The 16,679-nt window shown below is 42.5% G+C and overlaps 1 protein-coding gene across 5 annotated transcripts in view; it reads left to right on the top strand.

The window, feature by feature from the left end:
* Positions 1 to 16,679, top strand: part of ATF7 (activating transcription factor 7) — a 72,505-nt gene that overhangs the window by 45,781 nt on the left and 10,045 nt on the right. For 3 of the 5 annotated variants that reach the window (XM_004692684.2, XM_012732515.1, XM_012732514.1), the window contains exons 3-6: positions 6,052 to 6,148; positions 11,019 to 11,137; positions 14,070 to 14,207; positions 15,963 to 16,120. In XM_004692684.2, the coding sequence (XP_004692741.1) occupies positions 6,052 to 6,148; positions 11,019 to 11,137; positions 14,070 to 14,207; positions 15,963 to 16,120 (512 nt within the window). The remainder of the gene's footprint in view (positions 1 to 6,051; positions 6,149 to 11,018; positions 11,138 to 14,069; positions 14,208 to 15,962; positions 16,121 to 16,679) is intronic. The other 2 variants (XM_012732516.1, XM_012732518.1) reach the window with 1 other exon arrangement.

The raw sequence follows: 16,679 nt of genomic DNA on the forward strand, positions 1-16,679 counted from the left end.
AGCAGGCGCCGAGGATTGACGAAGGCATAAATGAAAGTTATGTTGGCTTTGAGGTATGTGTACTTAATTCCTTCCCTTCTCCCTTTCCCTGCTTTCCCAAACATAAATGATAGCCTTCAGGGAATAAAAGCGCTGCAGTGAGAGTGAAAGCCTTAGCAAGACTGTCGCAGATCTCCTAGTTTCTTTCAGAATATGTGATCAATTGAAGTGACTAAATTGTGTTCCAAACAAGGTCAGTTATTCTTTTTGCCCTATTCAGCATTGATACCACTATATTCTAGATCTTACTCCCCATAGTTTCCCAGATTTTGTATGGATTTTTCATTTTCTTTTTCATCAAAATATGCCCAAGTGTACATACTGTAATAAAAGAAAGCTATTCTGTCCACGAAGCACTGCCAAACCCAGAAACTTCAGAGGAGGGGGTAGTTAGTTTGAGCATAAATGACTTTTCAGACCATCACCAATACAAACTCAGTTCCTCACATTGTTCCCTACAGTTTAGTGCTCATTTCCTAATGATAAAGAGTGCAGATTTGCCTCATTTTCCCAGTCTGCTCTTCTGAAACAAGGAAAGGGACTTGAATTAATCCATAGGTCAGGATATAAGGGCATTTTTAAATGTTCTTTAACATTTCACATGGAAACTGGAACTGCAGTGGCCAAAAACAACATTTTAGGAATGCATTTGACTAGGATAGAGTGTTTATTGCTCAGAAATTTCATTGGTCACAATACTTTACCAAGAACTTAGCATGAAACGATTACATTTCTAATGCACACATGCTTGTGTCTGCCTCACAGTCAATAGGTGAAAATTTAGTTTTCGTGTGGGCCTGAGCCTTCTTTTGGTTCCATTTAGTGATGTTATTTTAAAAAGCTTCTGGAAGATTGGTCTTGACTGGATTAGGAAAAGAACCCTCTTTGAATAATGACTTGCTTAGAAGTACTCTACAAAAAATGTTTGTTTTTATACAATACCTGTCTACCTTGAGGTTTAAGATGACAGAACTGGTTGAGTGCATGCTGTGTGTCAGGCAGTACACTAAAGATTTTCCGTAATCATTTCATCTATAAGCTTAAGGAAAGAGGAACAGGAGAGCTTTCTTGGGTGCCTGAAATGCTTCATATCTTCACTTGAATTGTTAACTTCATAGGCATATACTTAAAGAAAAATTAATTGAGCTACACTCCCAAGGTGTGTTTTCTTTATATTTCAGTTTTCAAATGTGAAAAGTCTTAAGACTTCATTCATTGAAATATATTCCCACCATCTTTGTTCCTTAGATCATTCCTAACTTTTAGCTCTGTTCTTTTAGTGTTCTAGTAAGTAGGATTCCAAATTTTGTTAAAGAAGGCTACACAAGAACCTCCTAAAAATGGAAAGCATTTTTCCAAGGACCTCCCATGAAAAATTGTTAATAAGAAACTAGATGTCTCCTGCCCATTCTGCAGTATCAGTTTCAGATTGATTTCTCTCTTTGTCCTGATAATCCATTTTATGCTTCTTAAACTTCCTTTCTTACTATTTTTTTTTTCATTGAAGAGTAAAAATCAGAAGTAGCCAGAATTCTTTTAAGTATCATTTCTTGTTCCTAACAAGGCAACGCATGAGAATTCCATCTAATACGTTGTTCTTTCAATTACAGTGTCTTCTGTCTCCATCGTCCTAATTTCCTTCTCCTAAGTATTTGCAGATCTGCAGAACATCAGCCATTTTATAAAATGAGGTTGGGAGTTTTTTGTCTGTGTTTTTTCCGTCCAAGTTTCAGATCCAAAAACATGTGTTGGCAGTTTGGCAAGGGAAGTTGAAAAACAGCCTTTTTCTTGTTTCTTTCTCTTTCTCTGTTACCCTGTTGCAGGGTTTCTCAACAGAGACACAATTGACATTTTGGATCAGATAAAGCTTTGTTTGGACAAGCACAATATATATTATAGGAATTTATCAACATCCCCCCAGCCTCTCCCTCAGGAGGCCAGTAGCATCTCCCAGTTGTGACCAGCAGAAGAGTCTTCAGACATTGCCAGATGTCCCCAGGGCGGAGCTGCCCCTGGTTGAGAACTGCCGCCATACAGTATAAACTGCATTGGAGAAAATGGGTTTGGGGGCAAAGGAGAAAGTCGAGATTGTAACATAATTAAAACTCCCTTCAGTTCTTTGAGCATATTATCTAGATCAGAACTGTCCAAAAAGAAATATAATGCAAGCCACAAATACAAATTACATGCATAATTTAAAATTTTTTGGTGACCACATTAAAAAGTAAAAGTAAACTAGAAAAATCAACTTTTATATATACATATATTTTTTAAAGATTTTTTTATGCATTTAAGAACTGGGGTGTAAGCTGGAGGTGTGGGCAGTGAGAGGATTCACCAGAGACAGAGACGGGAGCAGAACAGGCGGGTCTGCTGAAATACACTGCTGAGAGGAGCAGCCGGGAGACGAGAGGTCTGCAAGAGCTTGATAGCACTGTGTCTTAAACCACTGTGCCACCAGGGAAGCCCGATTTTAATACATTTTATTTAACTTTATAAATATTTTCATTTCAGCCTGTAGCCAACAGAATTAATGAGAGGTTTTACATTATTTTTCCTAAGTCTTCTACATCCAGTGTGACTGACCCTTAGTATTGTATCTCAGTTTGGACCACATTTCAGGTGCTCAGCAGCTGTGTCTGGCAACTGACTACCATATTGAGTAGGACAGATCAGAATCATCTTGGTCTCCAGATAGGGTATAAATTAGCACATACTTTTCCCTCCTCCATTTATGCCAGAAAATATTCAGAAAATAAGACGATGAATCTGTTACAGAAAACCTCCCCAAGACACACCAACTGCCTTCCTATCCAGAGTTACTCAAATTCTCTAACCCCCATTTTAAATGATATCAGCTCTTTGTTATCTTGGAGATAATTAATATATTCACTGAAAATTATTGTTTCTACTTCAGCTAGAAAGAGCCACTCACTTAGTCCCCTGAGTGGCTCTTTGCCAAACCTTAGTCATAGGTAAGATCAAAGAACAAAGAAAGACCCATAAAGGTATTAATAAATGGGAGAGCTGGATTTTTTTCCTTTAGCTCAATTTTCATAAAGTTAGTAATTCAAAAAGGAAATGCCTTGGGAGGCCCTCCACCCACTTTTAGTTCAGTAGGATAATCTGTATTTTTAATAAGATCAAAAATGTTATATATCAAAATTACTTTCAAAGGGATAGTTTCCTCAGCATGCAGTTCGACTGACCTAGTATTTTTTTTTTTTAAAATTTTTTTTTTGTACATACAGAACTGGGGTACAGGCCAGAGGCTCAGGGGCGGTGAGAGGCTTCACCAGAGACAGAGTGGGGAGCAGAACAGGCAGATTGACGAAGTACACTGCTGAGGGGAGCAGCGGGCGGGTCAGGAGAGGTCTGCCACGTCATGTGGTCTCCTCCGGGGCAGGCGGGATTCGAACCATGCGGAAGTGGCTTTAGCTTCTCAGTGCTGCGCTTTAACCCGCTGTGCCACCAGGGAGGGCCTGACCTAGTATTTTTAAGAGTTAACAATAAATGAAAAAATATATAGGGAATAATAAATACAACCAGATTGACAGTCACTTTTTAAAAAAAGATGTATTTATTCATGCATACAAGAACTGGGTTATAGGCCAGAGAAATGGGTGGGGGTATTGTTCATGGTGAGAGGATTCACCAGACACAAAGTGGAGAACAGGTAGATCTAATGAAATCTACTACTGAGGGGAGCAGCAGGCAGGTCAGGAGAGGTCTGCTGCGCCATGTGGGTCACCTCTCTGGCTGGGGATTGAACTCATGCCTCAGTGGCTGTGAGAGCTTTATAGTGCTATGCTGTAACCCCTTGTGCCACCAGGGAGGCCCCTGAGTTCCATCCCCGGCCAGGGAATGACCCATAGGGCTTAGCAGGCCTTTCCTGTACCCCACTGCTCCCTTCAGCAGTGTATTTCAGTCAGTCTGCCTGTTCCTCTCCCCACTCTGTCTCTGGTGAATCCTTTCACCTCCCCCACCTCTAACCTGTACCCCAGTTCTTGTATGCATAAATAAATTAATCTTTTTTAAAAAAGTCATTATTCTAGATCCTAGAATAGTACACAGAAGTTTTCAACCTGCTTACATGAAATTTATTTGAAATATCTAAAAACATATTTTCTTAAACATTATAAAAGTACAACCGACATGGAAAAAGGCACAAAATGATGTAAAAATAAACTATTATATTATTTTAAAAAATATTATTATAAAATTACCAATACATTTTAAAAGTGTGTGTTATATAGGCCTAATCCACCACTCTTCCTATCTGTCTCCCTAAAATGTTTTTGTCTCCTTTGTGTAGAAAAAATTCTGCTCATTTCCTTTCACCGAATACCTGGGAGTTCCAGGCCCTCCACAGCTTATAAATATGCCCCTGGTTAAGACTATTCTCTTCATTCCTTAGGGAAAAGTTTGTGATGGAAGTATTTGATGTCCAGAGTTAACCACCCACCAATAGAGAAACTGAAATTCTTATCTAAATCTCCCCAGGCTTTATTCAGTTTTGTCCTAAATCCGTCAGAAACCACTAAAGCAATGTTCTTTTCACTGTTTTACTTCTTGGTTCTTCACACTTTCAGTTGAAAATTCCCTGTGCTCTTAAGGAATATAGGCCTAGCCTGGAAGGAGGATTTTAGATCTCAGGCTGGCTTTTTTTGTGAAAGGGCCCTGAGCAAATTTCAGAGCTACTTACAAGTAGAAATGAAGGAATTAAACAGCTTGGTTTTGCTCCTTATTGGATAGGAGCTAAACTGGGGCCAGCTCCTGCTATTTCATCACAGACAAAAAGAGCTGTGGAAAGAGAGCGAACGTTTTGATGGAAGATATGCATCTAATGAGGAGAGTAAAAAGAGGAGCTAACCCACCATTATTTTTAGAAACACAAAGACAAATAGAACCACATTTCGGCTGGTGCAGGGCCTGTGGAAACGGCAGCATCCAAGCTGTCGCTGTGTCGCAGGCGTGTTTGAGTGAAGAAACAAGGCCAAGCGCCCCAGAGGGGATTTTGAGGATACCATTCTTCGTGTGTTCATCTGTTCCCTTCCCCTCCACCCTCCTAAAGAAGGATGGGAACATAAACTTTGGTTCAGTGACCCTGTCTTACTTAGTCCTAAGCAGAGGCAGACCTAGCCTCGCCTTTTCATGATTTTTGTCTCACAAATCCCTAAATAAAAATCTCTACCCTCTCTTTTCCCTTCTCCCACACTGCCTGTAGGCCTCTCCCTACCCAACAAAAACCATTTTTGCTTGCATTTTAGTCTCCCGTTATACAGCCAGCAGCATTGCCCTCGCCCCTTTATGGCTGATGGAACCCAGGCGGGCTGCCCGACAAGGGGAGGCAGCATTTGGCCGATGGGGCTGGTGTGTGCCATTACTGACGGCCACTGGGCCTGTGTCCGCTATAGCTCCATCCTGGCTCATTAAAACTGTGAGCCAAATAGCTGGGCAGGCGCCTGCTGCAGCACTGTGGGGGCCAGGAAGTTAAATGGTTCTCCTAATGCTGCATAATTTATCTCCCTGTTAGCCCCTCGTAAACAGTGCAATTCAGCCTTAACAGGAGCGCTTCCTTCTGAATTTCCTATTTTTGTGATGACCAATGAATGTCCAACCTTTCCTTTCTTCTCTCTTGTTAGTATTAAAAATTAATTTCCCCCTGTCCTTACAAGTTTGTCTTAATGTTTTTTTTTTTTTCAGTTGGAACCTCCTGCCTGGATCCCACTTCACCAGCAGTCTGTCTGTTTCTCTCACTTGGACCCTATATTCCAGGGCAGTATGGCTATGGTCTTCCCCTTTTCCTTCCCTTCCTGCTTTCTAGTGCCTCTTCTTCTCTTTTTCAACCCATCTCCTCTCCTTTGCCATCATTTCCAGCATTTTCTCCTTCTCATTCCTCCTCCAGTCTCTTTCCAGGGAACAACCTTATTACAGGATGTTTGGTAGGACATTTCAAAAGGGCACTGAATCGCTTATTTTTTTTTAATCTCCATTTCTGTTTCATTTCAGAGATTTACAAATGAGGACCACCTGGCAGTTCATAAACACAAGCATGAGATGACATTGAAATTTGGCCCAGCCCGAACTGACTCAGTCATCATCGCAGGTATTTGCTGTCCCAGAAGCCACGTGCCTTGGTATCACCAGACAGTTAAGATTAATACCAGGGACCAGATGTACTGGGAGCTGTACGCCCCTTCTCCCATTAAGGGCCCTGATGTGATCTGCATTTAATCAGGAAAATGGAGCACTAAAAGCTCCCAAGTTTCAGTTGTGCCCTCCACTCTGTTTTTAATAGAAGGTTGAGTTCTGCGGTTTCTGAGGGTAGATGAGTTGAGATTTTGTGTTAGCTTTTTCAGTCTATTCCCTCTATGCCTTCTTTTTATTAAGTCTTTGGAAGATTTACAGACAAGAGGCGCCTTTGACATTTCTCCCTATCCACAGTGAAGAGGTGAACAAAAGAAAGCCGACCTCGCCTGGCTGCTTCTCTCCCACCTGGTGTCAGTTTTCCCAGAGCAGGCAGATTGTCAGTTCATAAATTTAGCTTCCCTTGTAAACCCAAACACCGCCGAGGGCACATTTCCAAAGCTCAAACAAGACATTCAGCCAATGGGACTTTTCTAAGCCAATTTGGGCGACCTGGAGCCTCTCACCAGTTGTTTGAGGTCTTGTCTTGCTACACATGCCTTTCTCCAGGGCGCGTTCTCAGCAGCTACCCCCAGCCTGGCAGCGATGCTGTTGTGCCACTTTCCGCTCTGCCAACACACCAACCACAGTGGCTTCTAGTCTCCCCACGTTAAGCAGAGCAGGCCTTCCTCAGTAGCCGACCAGTGGGAAAGCTAGTTGGCGGTTGTCACACCCGGTAGTAACACAGGTGAGGTGCGCACAGTTTCTCTAAAAACCATTAGCCAAAATTCTACTCAAAGCGTAGTGAAGGAGAGGGAGAACCTATTTTTCCATACATCTGTACATGAAGAAAGGGACTTGCCTTTACAGATCTCCGGTTCCTTATTAATTCAGCAAATATTTATTGGATTTAAAAGTCTACTCTGTGTACCAGGCCCATTGCTAAGAACTTGTAGGTCATAATTCCTCGAAAAGAATGAGTTGGGACATTGTCATTGGTGATTCTTGAGAAAGCCAGGGGAAAGGTCTCAGGGAAGGTGGCATAGGGTATAAATATTCCCTGTGGACAACACATACTTAAATGTCCTAAGACATGTACATGTGAAAAAATTGTAATTAAATGCAAACAATTTAAATATTCAGAAAATTAATATTAAATGGAATTAATCAGAGAAAGTTCTGAGGTATAGTTAGGTTATCAGAGCTGGAGAGATGATTCCAGATGGATGGAAAGCTGAGTTTGGAAGTGGTGTGAAATCAAGGCACGGTAGTCTCTGGGAGAGTGTCTTCCTAGTACCTCATGGATTCCATTTTAGAATGCTTGTTCCAGTGCATGGGTGCTCAGCCCTCCTGTCTGGGCTGCATCAAGCCATCCTACCCACTTCTGAAAAAGACCTGTGCCACATGTGTTCCGGCCGGTACTGAAAACTTGCTTGGTTATCTTCCTCTTATTCAAATCTTTTCATTTATTATGTAGAACTGGGGTACAGGCCAGAGGTACAGGATGGGGAGGGTGAGAGGATTCCCCAGAGACAGAGTGGGGAGCAGAACAGGCAGATGGACTGAAATCCACTGCTGAGGGGAGCAGCCAGGAGACAGAAGAGGTCTGCTGCACCCTGGGGGTCCCTCCCTGGCAAGGGATCAAACTAAGGCCACAGTCATGGCCTTAGCCCCTAGGCCAGGAGGGAGGAGGCCCTCATTCTCAAATCTTGATATTGATAACTAAATTTATCTCCTTGTTCCCCAAACCAACTCCTCTTTTGTTACTCAGCAATGCCAGTATTTCCCAAATCTTGAGTTGTTTTACTCTTCAGTTTCTCAGTTTTATTCCTTCCTGTTCCTCCTGCCTCCACCATTATGATAACTTGAATTCATCTCGCATTTTATTCAAAACTAATCTTCCTTAACTTCTTCTCCTCTGCTCATTATCTTCTAATATTCTTAACTTTAAGGCCATTTATATTTGAATTTTCAAACTTCCCACAACTTAGCCCCATGGTATACACTCAATTCTGTAAACAACTTACATGCCTAATATGATGCTCTTTTAACTTAGACATACCTTTTTCTCCTCATCAATACAGTGTCCATGCCTGGTCTCTCTCTCTGTGTCGTCACCTGCCGTTCTGCTGTGTGATCTCTCACAGCTAAAGGCTGGCTCAAGTCCCACTTTTTTTTTTTTTAAAGATTTATTTATTTATGCATGCAGAACTGGGGTACAGGCCCAGGGGTGCAGGGGCAGTGAGAGGATTCACCAGAGACAAAGTGGGAAACAGAACAGGTAGATTGATTGACTGAGGGGAGCAGCAGGTGAGATAGGAGAGGTCTGCTGTGCCCTGTGGGTCACCACCAGAGCTGGGATCAAACTCGTGCTGAAGCAGCTGCACATAGCTTTGTAATTCTGTGCTTTAACACTCTGTGCCATCAGTGAGGCTCTCAAGTCCCACTTCTTGAAACCTTTCCTAAGAACTCTGTCATTAGTTTGTCTTAATTTCTCCAACAATTTAGCCTCTATACATAATGTCACCTGTTTTTGTTTTTTTTTTGGGGGGAGGGAGGGAATAGGTTGTATGCTGTGACAATCAATATCTGCATATATTAATTTTATTTCCTCAACTGGAAAACATTCTCCTAATTCCCTAGGGCAAATGTCAGGATTTATATTTGGGCAAAGTTCCCACACTCTTTTCCCATCTTTCCTCTGACTGCACACACAAGTGTATGCATGTAGCACCCAGACACACGGAAGCATTCGTTAGACACTCACTGATTCTTTTGGAATCATGAGGACAGACTGAGGGTTTCTGTTTTCAAACAATTTAGCTCTTTGTTCAGGAATGGGAGAATTCTGTGTGAAACCTAGAGACCCAAGAGGCCCTCTCTCGTCATAGCCATGCCCTCAACTGCCCCATGCTGGTCCACATGAGCTGTGATGTTTGTGTGTGCCATGACGGCAGTACTCTGAGCAGAAAGGGTGACATGACCTCTGCTCACCCGGGGATGGAGAAAAAGTAGCTTTATCACTGGCCAACCAAAGCTGCTGAAGAACTTTTTAAAACTGTTTTGGGAGGTAATGGTAATGTTTCCAAACACTGTGATTCAGGGGAATTTTTGTTTAAATATTTTCAAATTATGTTGTTTCCATGGAAAGTCCCACTGGACTATTCTCAGTTGATCATACTAAAAGGTGCTATTTAACCCCAGGTCAAGCTCCTTAAATATCATTCCATTTCTGTCATTCGGTCTAGTGGCTTGGGCTCTGCAGTGATCCTGTAGCCTGACTAATGTGTCAAGTAAAACCACCACAGCAGACTTAGGATCAGAGAGGAAAACTAGAAGAGCAGGATGGCAAAGGAGAAGCTCTGATCTAAAGCTCACACTGTGAATACTGCTCAGGATCTGGAAAGAGCAGCTCCTGCCACTTGTGGCAGCATGGATGGAGCTGGAAGGGTTGATGCTAAGTACAGTAAGCCAGGAGGAAAAGACAAACATCAGATGGGCCCACTGCTGTGTGCAGTGCAGAGACACCCTAGGGCGAGACAAAGGCAAGTCTTGAAAGGCAATCGTAGGTGAGCGGCATCCGTGCGAGGAGGCGGGGGGCAGGTGAGAGAGGGTGGCAGTGGGTGGCAAGAGCACAGGCAGCCATGATGATGGACTGTGGGCTCTTTGGTGGGAGAACTGGCTAGCGCAGTAAGGGGAGAAATCATCAATATATTGTCCAGAAATTAAACTTTAATAAAATTCAGGCCCTCCCTGGTGGCGCAACGGGTTAAAGCACAGCACTGTGAAGCTAGCAGCAGCCGCTTCAGCGCGAGTTTGATCCCCGGCCAGGGAAGCGACCACAGGGCACAGCAGGCCTCTTCCTGCCCGTGGCTCCCCTCAGCAGTGGACTTCATCAGTCTGCTGGTTCTGCCCCCCACTCTGTCTCTGGTGAAGCCTCTCACCACCCCCATACCTCTGGCCTGTACCCCAGTTCTGTATGCATAAGTAAATAAATCTTTAAAATAAATAAAAATAAAAATAATTCATATTGTTTGAAATGGTTCATGGGGTTACCCAGAGCCCTCCTCTTCCCAAGGGCAGAGGCACTGTGTTGGGCAACGGTTTATAGAGCCCATGAGAGAATACTTTGGCTAACAAATCGAAATCCAAATAGTTTGGTTTTCCAGAATTTGCTCTCACCCCAAGTCTCTGTGAAATAAGCTGGGTTGTTTAGTTTGTTTTTCTAGCTCATGGTCCTGCTTTCTTGTTTTCCAGCACCTAGATTTGCCTGAAATGCCTTTAGAAGTAACAGACCCTTACCTCAGTGACCACTGAAAGACAAGGCACCATTTCTCATATGTAAGGGTTAGCAAGCAAACTCGACTATCTGGTTCTCACTCTTAATCAGGTTTTAACATCCATCCTCTCATACCTCTTACTTCAGACCTAGCGTGAACTTAAAGGAAAGATATCACTGAACTAGGCTTGATTTTCGGTTCTGGAGGTTTTCCAAACTCCGCCTGGGTGGGTGGTTTGGTTTTGTTTAGGGGTGAGGGACATGAAACCACCTTTGGGAGAAAGTTGGTTCTGTGGATAGTCACACAACAGAACGCTGTTCTGTCTTCCCTCTGCTGGCCTTGAGGCAACACAGCACAGACACCCTCTGCTGGTCTGTTGCTGGCCGCTGCAGGCCAGCTGATTTGCCCTAACTCAGACTCTCTGCAATCATTAAAGATCAGTTCTTCATATACACTCAGGTTTTAGTAATTTCAGAACTAGAAATTATGCTACTTCAGAATATTTAAAGAAATTGAATTTTTGCTTGGAAAAGGGAAAACTAAAATTGAGTTTTCTTTTCATGACTACAGATCAAACTCCTACCCCAACTAGATTCCTGAAGAACTGTGAGGAAGTGGGGCTCTTCAATGAACTGGCTAGCTCCTTTGAACATGAATTCAAGAAGGCTACAGATGAAGAGGATAAAAAGGCAAGAGACAGCACTTTGACTGGGAAACTGGTGTTCAGATGTAGGCCATTTTCTTTGTGCCCTGGGGATAACTGGCTTAATTGGTTAAAGCAGAAGATTGTGCACTTGGTGCCGCAGAACTAGGCTGTTCTCTAACCTTAGCCAGCTACCCAGAACGTTAGGCCCCCAGGTGCTGAGTCAGCCCGAGCCAGATTTTTCCAACAGGCGGTCTCTTTCTCGCCCAGTGGAGGGTGGCAGTTCAGTATACTTTATGTTGGTGTTCTGAAAATGTGGTAGGTACAGCAATATTATAAATTACTCATACTTTGTTGGACTTTTTTCCCCATAATATTCCACCCTTTTCTGAGCTAATCAAGCTTCCACCAGGGTTGTTTTCATTCAGTCAGCAAATCAAAATATTTACTGTAGTTCGTCTTTGTTTCATTGATTGTAGCTTTCAGGTATGTTTCTGATAATATTTAAGACATTTAACTTAAAGAGGATGCTATTAATGCCTTTCAAAGGAGATCAAGAACTTCAGGAACATCTAAAGAAGTTGAAATTTTGCTTGGAAAAGGGAAAATTAGTATGAAAAAAATTTCAGTCTTCAGATACTTGAAGAACTTTCATGTAAAAGTTAAATTCTATGTTTCCCAAAGGTAAAATTGTGACCAACAGGCATAAACTGCCAAAAAGTGTAGTCAGTTATGTGTAGGCCTCTTCAGCATAGATGTGTAAGAAGGTTAAAATGTTGGAATCCCTTCACATTCTGAGGAGCTATGATTCTGATTTTTGTCTTTATATTCTAGATCACTAGGGAATTCTTTAGTTTGGAAAACCTGAGGGAAAACTCCAGAATCTGTGTCAAAGAAAACTAGTTTCTACAGAACAAGGGGCTTGGGGTAAAAGGAAACTGGAAAGGTCAAAATTTATTTTAGAATTTGAATTCTCAGTTATTATTTACTATTTAAGATCAGGTCTGTGTTTCCTGGTAATTCAGAAAAACCCCACTCTCTCTCTCTCTCTCAAAATATGTACTCTTTAATACATGGACCTTGCATAGTTATTGGGAGCAAAGAAGCATGAATCCCATCAGATTTTAGGGAGGTCATGTGATAAGAAAAGATTTCCAGGGAGCTCTTTCCTTTTAAGAGGGAGACAGCAGATGAGCCAAGACAGTTCTGCAGGCTTTTTCCAACTAGTGTAAATTGTAAGAAGACGAGACAAAGTGTTACCATCAGGGAGGCTTTCCAGGTCACCCAGTGTTCTGTGGCTTTCCTTAAAGCTCTGTCTCTCACACTAGCATGAAGTGAGGAAACTCAGTGACATGTATGTGAGTTTTGCTAACAAATGGCAGGATTATCTGGTTTTCTCATCACTCTTTTTCTTCAGAAACCCAGGTCTCTCATCTCTTAGTTGCTTCAGTTTACATACTATAATTTTATTTTACAGCTACCCTGTCTCATCTCCCACTCCCAAATCAAAGAAATCGGTCAAATGGTCTTCACCAGGATGTGAGGGATTTGAAACCAAATTCATTGTAGGCAAAGTCAAGAAAATTGGCCTCCTTCCAAAAGCAGCAAGTTTTTTCCACCACCACATCTTAGCTAATGTGCCACATCTGAAGGCTCTTCATAGTGGGCAGGCCTTTATTCGATGGGTATCCATTGGTGTCTCTTCCTGCCCGTACAGAGATGAACTTCAGCTCCACTTGAGGAGATGCAGAAGCACTGGAATGTCTCCAGGAATGTTTAATAACCTAACACTTTACTGAACCACTGCTTCTCTAGGCAATGCCCCTGAGGCACCCTAAGCCTGTGGTTGTATCTCCTCAGAGACCTCTCCCCCCCGCCCCCCAATCCTCTGACTTCAAGGATCCCAGAATGAGGTCACTTGGGCCTGACATCTTAGCCATGTAGAAAAATGAAAGCAGGCATGAAACCATTATTGCTGTTGCTCATCCCAATCATATGGAGAGAAAGAATCATTAATATCTTCTCTAGTGTAGTGAGCAGCAGATTATCTGTAGCCTTCTCAATGCCAAGATTTCTAGGGATTAGGGTAGCAGGAGAAGACTCGAGGGAAGAAAACTTCCTTCACCAGGAAACCTAGGATATGTAAAGAATGGAACAAAGGATCTACTTTGTCATGAAACTGAGCTGCAAGCCCATCCCACCTGTCGTGGCGCTCGGTCAGGGCCACTGTCTCCAGGGGTTAGTGTTCCCCGCAAAGCCATTTTTGGCTCCTCAGTTCTGTGAAGTGATTGCGTCATTGCCAGAAAAGTGTCTTCTGTCCATACTGGTTTTCTCTAGTCCTGCTCCTTAGAGTTCTAATTTCTTTTAGATATCAAATGATCAGCCTTTACTTTCTTTGTTACCCCAAGACCCTGTCTTTCTAACTTTTAAACCGTAGCAGCAGATTTGGGGTAAGTTCACCATGAAAGAGTTCCCCAAAAAAGATCTCCATGTCTTGTTTACAGGGCTTTCATAGCTAATTTGTCTCTGTTTGCCTTTGATAATTGAGTCATTCTGGTTGGCAGAAAAAACATTTACAGCTCTCTAGTAGCCAGCAGAACTGGTTGGGAACAGACAGGCAGTAGATTCAGAAGTCAGTTTACTTCCCTGGAAAAGAATATAGTAGTGTTTGCGTGGGTTTAAACATTGTGTGGGTGACATATTTTTGTTTTTTCTATCAGGGTCTTTATAAGTATTCAACCATAGTGAAGCAGATGTCACCTCCATTTTATAGTCAGGGAAACAAGCCCTGAGAAGTTAAAATGATTTGGCCAGAGTTGTACATAAAACCCAGACACCATGTTTCTTTGATTTTCAGTTCAGTATTTTGACCAAGATATGATCTTAAAATACATTTCCCTCATTCTTTAACTGGAAAGGTGCAGATTCAACCTAAGCAAAATCAATGGGTTGAACTTTACTCATTTCTCTTTTAACAGGCTGCTGCTGGGCCCCTTGATATGTCTCTACCTTCCACACCAGACATCAAAATCAAAGAGGAAGAGCCAGTAGAGGTAGACTCATCCCCACCTGACAGCCCTGCCTCCGGCCCCTGCTCTCCCCCACTCAAGGAGAAGGTAAAAATCCTCTACCAAAACTCACCCCAAATGTCAGTTGACAGGTTGAGTTTTGATTATTCATTGTGTAAATAATACGTAAACAGGAATGATGAAACACATGTTGTTACTTGAAAGACTTATCTAAACCATGCCTGTTTTCTGACCTAACAATTCTGCTTCTAAATCTGTAGGAAGAGAGTTAATGCATCTGCCCACCAAAACTATGATGTAAGAAAGTTGATGGTAGTTGCAGTCCTAATGGTCCAAAAACTACAGGAGCCCTGTGCCCAAGAGAACACACCTGGTTTATTTCTAAAGTGGAAAAAGATGAGCTAATGTTAAACACAGCAGTGTGGGTGAATCGCATAAGTGTTTTATTGAACACAACAAAATTCAGACATTAACATGCATACCGTATGATTGCATTTAAATCAGTTCAAAAAGGGCAAAACTATTTGATAATAATTAAACTCAGAATAAGGTTACCTCCTGTGACGGAAGATATGGATTAGAAAGGAACAGAGGGGAACCTGTGATCATGGAAATGAACTCTGCCATCACTGATATACATAAAAAGTCACTTAGTTGTATCCTTTATATTAGTGCACTTTCTGTATGTTATACTTCACGTAAATGAAAAAGAAAAATCATAATCCATCAATTGGACCTTAAGCGATTTAGAAAATAACAATCTTCCCCCAAGAGGGTGGAGTGGGGAATAGGATCAAAAATGGTGTGGAGGGGGGAGTGCACTGGACTGTGGCGATGGCACACGGGTGATTTGGTGATGGGAAGCCCACGGGATTACAACTGAGATGGAAAAAGGCACAAAATGATGTAAAAATAAACTATCACATTATTTTTTTAAAAAATCTTCCCCAGAGAAGTCTTCTAGTAACTCGTGGTGTCTTACCCACTGGGACTCTGATTATTCTCTGATTATTATTGTTAAAGGAAACTTCTGATGAAGTGTTACTTTTTATCATAAATTTATCAAAATATAGCATATACACAGAAAAGTACATAAATTATAAGGATACAGCTCCCTGAATTTTAACAAAGTTGACAGCCAGTGTCGCCAAACCCAAGGTCCTCTCGCTGCCTCCAGTCTGCTGCTTTCCCAGTGCCTCTGTAGAAAGGGGCACTCAGCCACCTCCCTCCAGACTTGATTTGATAATGTCTGGGAACTGACCCTCCACAAGTGTTACAATGTTCCCTTCCACTTCCCTTTTCATCAGCAGGGGGGCTGAGATTGGGGCCCGGGTGTGGCAGTGTAGCCACAGGCAGGTTAAACTCCTAACAAGTTAAGAGTGGGAGGCAGTTGGCTTTATTATAATAGGGTCATTATTCAGACTTTCACAGCCCTTTCTTTGAGGGTCTAAGAGATGTCAGACCACCAGCCCTGTCCCCCCCAGCACCTCCAGAGCTCAGAGGGCACTTGGGCACCCAGTTTAAAATGGGGGTTTCGAGATGGTGAACATGTGTAACAGTCCATAGGATCCGTGTGGTACTGGTGTTTCAAAAAAGATTTTAAGTGCTTTCTCAGCTGTCTTCGACTCTTGCTGCCATCACCCCTGAAAGGACATAGCTAAAAGATCTGAACTTGTCCCTACTGAATGGGTGAGTGCAGTTTGGATCCACCATCTGTGGAATCAGGTCACGATTTACAGAATGCCCTTTCTAGTAAATGGGTACTAGATTTTATACACTGTGTATTTCCCTCCAAGAAACCCCTGATAGCATTTTTGTGATCTGTGGGTCTCTTCTCCCCAGGAAGTTGCCCCAAAGCCTCTTGTGATCTCTACCCCTACGCCCACCATCGTACGCCCTGGGTCCCTGCCTCTCCACTTGGGCTACGATCCACTTCACCCGACCCTTCCCTCCCCGACTTCCGTCATCACACAGGCGCCACCATCCAACAGACAGCTTGGGTAAGTAAAGAAAGCAGGAAGAAACAGCGGCGCCTGGATCTCTTTTCCTCGTTGTGAAGCTGTGATTAGACAGGGACTGATTTGAGTGTTTGAGGAAAATGAATAAACAGTGTTGTCTTTCAGAATAAATCCTCCCAAACAGAATCTCCTTATTGATTTAGTCGACAATGAGTATTTATTTAGGGATATATTTCTTAATTTGGAAGTTTAATGCTTCCTTAACCTAAAGTAAGATCCTCCGAACTTCAGGAATTCCATCATAATGGGGAGGCCACGTGGGGTGTATTATTTTTTAGTTCTTGGCCACATCACCGAGAAGTTTGTTGGGCACCACTGAATGAGTGGTAAAACCCATCCCCTAAGTCATCTGTTTGAGTGAGTGTTCCTCTCATTCCTCTCAGCTGCAGTCTGGGTCATTGGTACTCTAGCTTTGTCTTTCTGTCTGTCTTCACTCCTAGCGTGGCCCAGAAAGATTTCCTGAGGGATGACTTGAAATCTCCTCAGAGATCTGTGGGTTAAGAGTGTATTGTTGTATTTAGCTCTTTAAAAAACATGCTGT

This window comes from Condylura cristata, unplaced genomic scaffold (genome assembly GCF_000260355.1).
Source record: "Condylura cristata isolate star-nosed mole 26May11 unplaced genomic scaffold, ConCri1.0 scaffold00034, whole genome shotgun sequence".
Classification (NCBI taxonomy): Eukaryota; Metazoa; Chordata; class Mammalia; order Eulipotyphla; family Talpidae; genus Condylura; species Condylura cristata.